This window comes from Centruroides sculpturatus, unplaced genomic scaffold (assembly GCF_000671375.1).
Source record: "Centruroides sculpturatus isolate CEXI.00-Female unplaced genomic scaffold, Cexi_2.0 scaffold821, whole genome shotgun sequence".
Taxonomy (NCBI): domain Eukaryota; kingdom Metazoa; phylum Arthropoda; class Arachnida; order Scorpiones; family Buthidae; genus Centruroides; species Centruroides sculpturatus.
The window spans coordinates 295,113-302,378 of NW_019384950.1; the positions used below are offsets into that span (position 1 = coordinate 295,113).

A 7,266-nucleotide genomic window follows, 5' to 3' on the forward strand; every position below is an offset into this window, starting at 1 on the left:
TATCAGTAGAGAATTTTTTAGAAAAAGAAGCGCGTGATTTAACCCCTCTAAAAAAAACATCAAATAAAAGAAAAAAAAGGGGCCTCATTATTTTCTATTCATCGTTTTTCAAGAAAGTCTTTTATTTATATGTTGATCAATTGAAGTGCATTATCTTAGACCTCCTATGGGTGTTTAGGGTCGTTATCCTCGTATCCAAGTTCCAATTTCGCTCAACAGATGGCGAGACGTTGTAATCTTTTAAAATAAACTAAAAAAAAAAATATATATATATTTTTTTTCTACCGAGAAAAAAATAAATAATATCAAATTAAATAAAATTTTAATCAAAATTATATTTGGCATTAAATTAATAATTTTCTGAGCTTAAAAATATTTATTAAAAACGTCGATACGTGTTTAAAACGCTTCGGTGCTTCCATCTATCGCCGATAAGCGTTATTAATTCTCTAACGTTACTCTTTATACAGGTTACTAAAAAAAAAAGCAGGTTGATGTTACGTATCTGCGCCTGCGCTTTTGAACGAGGAAGTAACCTATCAACATGAACACCATTTTTCTCGTGTTTATGGGTTTTTAATAATGAACACGTGACTAAACATGGCATACATGGGAACATTGATTTTTCTATTGTGTTTCAGTAAGTATATTATGCCATTTAACAGCTTCTTCTATAGGATTATTAACTTGTTTAACGCCTTATACTTTTACCTGTCCTTGAATTTACCTGATGTTACTAGCAAACCAGGTTGTCACGTTATGTAGCCTAGCCATACCTGTGTTTATTATTATTTTATTTTTACTTCATACAGGCGTATCCTATGCAAAATTAGACACGTTGCAGTGTTCGAATGATCAGTTACAGCAGTGTTTAATATCTATAACACTAGAGAGAAGATCTATCGGTGCTCCCCTTTCTACAATCGAACTTATGAGTAATTGCAGGTAATTTATAATTTTCTTTCTTTCTTTTTTTTACTTATTTTATGACATAATTAACGTTTCCCTCCTTTACGCAGGAATTTTCGAGAGGGACTAAACTGCCTTATTTGGTATTCTGTTAACTGTATTAGCCAATCGCAACGCGGTGTTACCAAAGACGTCATCGAAAACGTCAGGCAGTATCTGAAGAACGTGTGCGAAGACTTCGAACAAGTCGATGGTTGGTTTTTAATTACGTTTTTTTTTTTTTTTTTTTTTAAATTACAATAGAAGTCTTTTCTCAGAAGTAATAATTAGTCAGATCTTATACATAAATTACGGTCTAACCTCCAACAAAGACCACCTCTAAACAGCGGACAATTATCAGGAACACATACAGAATAATTTCCAAACGGCGGCCATTTTTTATGTTAACGTCAGTGGCCGTTGTTCAGAGGTTTGACTGCACTGCTATTCACGAATACGTCTTAAACATGAGAAATTACAATAGAACTTCCAATGACGGCCACCTCTAAACAACGGACATTTTATACGGAATGCAAAAATGCATACTAAATAATTTCTATGCGGCGACCATTTCTTTTTTAATGTAATTGTCAGTGGCCGTTGTTCAGAGGTTTGACTGCACCGCTATTCACGAATATAAGGTTAATAATTTTTATTATTTAAATAATATTTTTTTAAATGTATACACTTAAAGAGAACTGGAGGGATCGAAAATGTTATATGAGTGATGAGATGGAAACTTGTAAGGAGGATTACTTCAAGCATAACGATTACAAGAAGATCGACGAGTACAGCTGCGGGTGAGGACTATAAAATATAACAGTTGAAAGATGTATATATCAGTGACATACCCTTTTTTTTGTAGGCATTATTTTCAGTTCAAAAGATGTGCCGAGAGGATACTAGATGAAAAATGTACAGAGAAATACAACATATACTTAAGCACTTATCTGTTAGATAAAGCGGATGAGTTCAGTTGGATGTGTTCTGAAGAGGATACGTATTTTAATAATAGAAACGATCAATTGATGATTCGTAAGTGTTTTAAGAGTTTTTTCTTTTAATTATAAATTAGTTTACTGATTTAAATATTTAGGGTCCATAAAGGGTGCGAGGTGCTTGATTAGGAATAGAGAAAAGCTTTCCGCGTGCAGAAGAAATTACGACGAGAATGAAAATGTGATTGAGAGTGAAGATATCTTTGCCACTGCTTGCTGGTAAGTAGGGACTAGATGTAAAATTCGGCAGGGGTTTTGGGTTGCTAGAAACGTGTGAGGCCTCTTTTACATGTAAAATTTCCTCTATGAGGTCTGTAAAAGTTCGAGATTTTAATCAAGCGTGGACTTGTAAAGCCTCATTTATATCACACGATATTGTACAACGTTGGATCCTAGCTACTACCGGGAGTTTTGTAAGACACGGTGGAGCGTTATAGCTTCATGGGACCCGGGAAAATTTGAATTAGGGTTCCCCGTGTACAGTATTCAAACATTTTTCTTCGGGAGAATTCTCGTTCGTTCTTTTTTACGCGACCTCTGCGCTGTGACAGTACACCTTGCTCCTGCGCCACACCGTCAATTTAGGGTCCCAAATTTTAATTTCGATGATCTTACTAAAATTTAAGTTTATAAAAGATCGGTTTCGGATTCCCTGATAGTAGGTGGCTCCAGAAAATTGCCCTCTTTGCCCACAGAAAAAGACGACTAGAACCAAAACAAGACATCTTTACACCCCTCTAAGAGAAGAGGAGCCCTGTGCCAACGCACAGGTGGCACACCTCCTGTGATAACTGGATCTCGAGTACTCGACGAAAACCTTGTCTAAAATCCTTAAAAACTCGGATCTTAGGTAGAAGTTTAGGTGTTCTATGTCTAAAAATATATTTAACAATATATTTTTCTGTACGTCGTACATCAATTATCATTTTGTTTACAGTGCCTTTAAGAAGTACGTCTTCTGTATCGACGACGTCGCAACTACAAACTGTAGATCCGAATCTCGAGAATTAATCGACAATGCTTTACAGCGCCTAAACAGGGATCTTAATTACAAATGTATTAATTATGAACTCGACATGTGTTCGTCTTGTTCTGCTCTAACGTCATTACTCAGTTTAATCGTTGGGATGATAACTGTGATGGAAGTGTGCGTGAGACACTGACTTGTGTGATATATTTTTTATGTAAAAAGTTAATAAAAACTATTTTAAACTAAACTATTTAAATTAATTTATATAATCGATATCTTTTCGTGATTTGAAACAGTTCAAGGGAACAGATACAGCGTGTTGCAGGATGTCGTGATCCAAACAATAACTAAAATGTGATCCAGTTCTGGCACTAAAGATGATAACCTCGTTTTTTTCTCTTTATATCGAGTGTTTCTCGTATGAAAAATAATTTTTTTAATATTTTTTTTTCTAAGTTATAAACGTACATATTAACACTTATAAAGTTAATTGGACGAGTGATCAATAGGATTTCTGGTTGAGCAATGGCGGTTACTTCCTATTATATTCTGTTTTGAAGCGTTCGAGTATGTCATTGACATTCTTCCTCGGGCAATAATCTGTTGTCCAGTGTTGCAAACTCATTAATTATCAGTAACACTTAAAACTAATTTTATGATGATGAAGTTTAGAACCTTCGTACTTCACAAAACTTCAGATTTGGGTACTCCGAAGAGTTGGAATCTATAATCTAAACGGTTTTAAACCAGTTTCTCTGAATAAAATGGATATTTTGAATCCACGAAAGGCTTTCTGTGAGTTAAACGGACATTTTGGATCCATATTTGTTAGTTCTCCTTCATACATTACGAGTGGCTCAACTGGCTCACTGTTCAAAGGATGTTGCAATGGCAAATATTTAAGTTTTCATAGTTTCTAAATAGCGAACGTAATTTCTCTTTCTCACGATTTTCCTGTTCATAGAAATATACCCTCCTCTTTTTTGTAAATTTAGTGGTGAAATTAAGCTTATTTTACATTGTGCCTTGCATCACTCTTGTTAACCATTGAAATGCACTAAGTCAGTGGGCTAGTACTTTAAACCTAGCGTCATATCCGCTTGTATGAACGGAAACAGAGGCTGGTGACCTAATGGCCAGTGCACGCACTAAAATTCGGATATCCTGATAGAAAGAGGCAGAAATGATATGCTATATCAAACATGAGTTTGGTTAGGATCGCCTGGCATTTAGTACAAGGTAAGAGACCATAATTAGAAATTTCCAAGTTTCAATAGGTGTAACATTATCTTAAATATGAAGTGTTTTTTTTTTTATAGTTATATTTATAATATCCTCGGCTAATGGAAGCTGTAAGGAAGCACTGTACAGCTGTAAGAGGATGGTTAAGCCATTCTTATACGACCTCAGATACATGTTCCCTACGGCCATCAGAGACGTGGAAGACATGTGCAAGTAAGGGTATCGAGTAAATATACGAAGGCTCATCGTGTAGGCTAAGTTAATTTGTGTAATTTTTATTTAGATTATGGAGCCGATTCATCGATTGTGTTAGAACTTATATGAGCGAGTGCACTAATCGATTAATTAAGTCGAAATTCAATGCTGCGGTCGGCGATACCGTTCGCACAGTTCACGCTATATGCAGTTCTAATAAGTATCAGAGAGGTAAATTGTAATTAGATACTAAACGTTAATTTTATGTAAAGTTAATTAAATGTGAAATGTAATTTATAGATTATCTAGATCACGCAGTTTGCTTCAAAAGGGTGGCAGCTGCTAATTGTGGATCTTACTATCGTCGAATGGTCGAACAGGTTACTAATTCAAGAGCCGAAAAAAATCACATTTGTTGGTAAATTACACGTTTTTTTTTTAAATACAGAAATACATCTGTGTTTATAGTTTTTATAGTAAAAAAATTAATTTTTTATAGCACATTTAGTCATTTTCAACAGTGCGTGAACGATCCTTTACTGCATCAGTGTGGTAAGCAAGCACACGAATTAATGGCCCATTCAATGACTTATCTAATATCTCACTGTGGGAATGCATTTTATCCGTGAGTATACTCTTTAAATTTTATAAAATAATATAAAAAAAACCTCCTTCGATTTAACTAGTGTAACGCCTTAATCATCAATTTAATAAGACACAATCTAAGAGTGAAGTGTTGTTTTCCTGTAGATTGCATTACAGATGCCCAAAAGCGGATCCGGAGAATTTATTATCTCAAACATCTACCAATAAAGTGACAGCCAGCAGGTATCACGCTACAACTACATCAAGTACTTGGATCCCTCGTACAGTCATATATAGTCTGTCTCCAACACAGAGCAGCAGGACATCTGTAGGTGATAGTGTCAAACCGGCTAGTGCTCTATTTATTTTGCTCGTTTCTTACGTATCATACATCTTTCGTGGGAGATAATAAACTTGCATTCTGTACTTAAGCATCGCTTCATTAAATCATCAAATACTTTATAAGAAATAAGGTCGTGCCTCTTTACATTATCTTCTTGTCATTTGCACATTATTTAAAATCGAATGTCAAATGAACATGTGTATTTTTATTTTTCGGGAATAAAATTTTGTAAATTTTATCTATTATTTTGTATTTTTTTTTTAAGTTTATAACTGAAATATATCGATGTAAACAAACAAAAAAAAAAAATATTATTTTATGTAAATACTAGTTGCGTGTGTTTGTTTTTGTTTGGACTTTTGGGGGGATTGGTGAGGTCGGGTTGGGAGGGAGAGGTAAAAAATAACGGTCTTTTTTAACTAAAATGTATGTTTATTTACAATAATAAAACTGCAAAACACAAAAAAAATTGCTTGGGCTTAAGCTAAGAGGGGTGCCAACCATTCCTAAAGCCTTTAAGCTAGGGACTTTAGAAGATGTTGGAGGGTCTTTAGGGGTGGTTGAAGATGGGACCATTATAGAATTTTTCTAGGATGTCAAAGAGTATTCGTGCCAAATTTGGTGCGGATATGTTGAACGGTATAGAACCCTTTATCTAACAAATATACATAAGTTAAGAGGGGGTGAACTTTAGGGTGTTTAGAAGTGGGACGTCCACAGTATTTTCTATTGTATCGAAGAATATTCATGCCAAATTTGGTGCGGACACGTTGAACTGTATAAACTTTTTATCTAACATACACGTTTTAATTTATATACAGTATATAGGCCTATATATTTTCAATTCAATTTTTCAGTTAATATTTTAATTATCAGATATGTACAGAGTAAAAATATATTTTTTAATTTATTAGGAATTTAACAATTTTAATTATTTGCTTTCATTTTATTCATTTAATTTTATTTCTAAATTTTTTAGCAATTAAATTAATTATAATTAATTTTAAAAGCGTGAATTAATAGCGGGAAAATAGTAATATTAGTTAATTAAAAATTAATTAATGAAATTAAAGAAAATTAATAGAATAAAAGAAAAGGAAAAAAAAGTAGTAAGGGTGGCCCAAAACTCAGTTAACCACGAACGTTTCTTGTGTTCTACGTACTGTACACTTTTGAATGTGAACCTGAAATTGAGCTTAAAACAATACATTTTCCAAATTTATTGACTTAAGGTAAACAATTGCCTTGCATCCAGGAAAGCATAAATAGCACGAACACGCAAATTTTTGTATGTTATTATAATACAAAGGCCAAATAAATTGTTATAACGTGTGTTTCTTTTACAAAACTAACGAAAAAAAGTATGATTTAGCATGCAAGTATGTGAGCAGAATAGCAATTTAATTGACTTTTGGACCTACTTATATATGAACTTAATGACTTACACTTACAAAGAATGAATCTGACGTGTTTTGAGATTTTAAGTGTCTTATAAAACAATACATTTAAAGGAATTTAAGCCCATTCATATATTTACTATTTATACTAATTATATAAAAATCTATATTACTAACGACTTTATTTATTATTAAAATTATTACATTAGTGTTTTACGAGAAATTCGTTATACTTTATCATCTCTATTTAGGAATTCACGTGGATATTGAGCCTACCCTTCATCATTCCAATCTAAAGTTACAGCTAAACGTCACCATAACTTTACTCACAATAGATAAAATAATAAATTTATTGAGATAGAATAGATAAAAAGACAAAAAATTTCTCTTTTACTTATGAATTATTCTGATATTGAAATTCAAAACCTATGCTTATCGATAACTCTAACACAATTAAATTTTCGAACTTTCTGTATCTTTAAAATTAATCAGGTAATATTTCTTTGAAAATTTATATTCTACGTCTCTGTACCTTATTAAATAAGGCAGACAATGAAACGAGATACGTACAGTTGGTATAATAAGTTA

The 7,266-nt window shown here is 32.9% G+C and overlaps 2 protein-coding genes across 2 annotated transcripts; both read left to right on the forward strand.

The window, feature by feature from the left end:
* The first annotated feature begins 494 nt into the window (after window positions 1-494).
* Window positions 495-3,143, forward strand: LOC111632269. The gene is made up of 7 exons (XM_023376664.1): window positions 495-640; window positions 813-945; window positions 1,020-1,162; window positions 1,643-1,748; window positions 1,814-1,983; window positions 2,045-2,165; window positions 2,884-3,143. Exons 1-7 carry the CDS (start codon window positions 601-603, stop codon window positions 3,107-3,109), a joined length of 939 nt encoding a protein of 312 aa, XP_023232432.1. The 5' UTR covers window positions 495-600; the 3' UTR covers window positions 3,110-3,143.
* Window positions 3,144-4,235: 1,092 nt separating this feature from the next.
* Window positions 4,236-5,494, forward strand: LOC111632270. The gene is made up of 5 exons (XM_023376665.1): window positions 4,236-4,371; window positions 4,442-4,584; window positions 4,654-4,771; window positions 4,853-4,978; window positions 5,104-5,494. The coding sequence occupies exons 1-5, from the start codon at window positions 4,298-4,300 to the stop codon at window positions 5,345-5,347; spliced, it is 705 nt and encodes a 234-aa protein (XP_023232433.1). The 5' UTR covers window positions 4,236-4,297; the 3' UTR covers window positions 5,348-5,494.
* Window positions 5,495-7,266: the final 1,772 nt, after the last annotated feature.

Bases quoted from the DNA above. Each gene is read 5' to 3' on its own strand.
- LOC111632269 (XM_023376664.1), top strand. From the start codon at position 601: ATGGCATACATGGGAACATTGATTTTTCTATTGTGTTTCA. The intron at 946-1,019 runs GTAATTTATAAT...TCCTTTACGCAG, and splicing joins GAACTTATGAGTAATTGCAG to GAATTTTCGAGAGGGACTAA. The intron at 2,166-2,883 runs GTAAGTAGGGAC...TTTTGTTTACAG, and splicing joins ATCTTTGCCACTGCTTGCTG to TGCCTTTAAGAAGTACGTCT.
- LOC111632270 (XM_023376665.1), top strand. From the start codon at position 4,298: ATGGTTAAGCCATTCTTATACGACCTCAGATACATGTTCCCTACGGCC. The intron at 4,372-4,441 runs GTAAGGGTATCG...ATTTTTATTTAG, and splicing joins GACGTGGAAGACATGTGCAA to ATTATGGAGCCGATTCATCG. The intron at 4,585-4,653 runs GTAAATTGTAAT...TGTAATTTATAG, and splicing joins TTCTAATAAGTATCAGAGAG to ATTATCTAGATCACGCAGTT.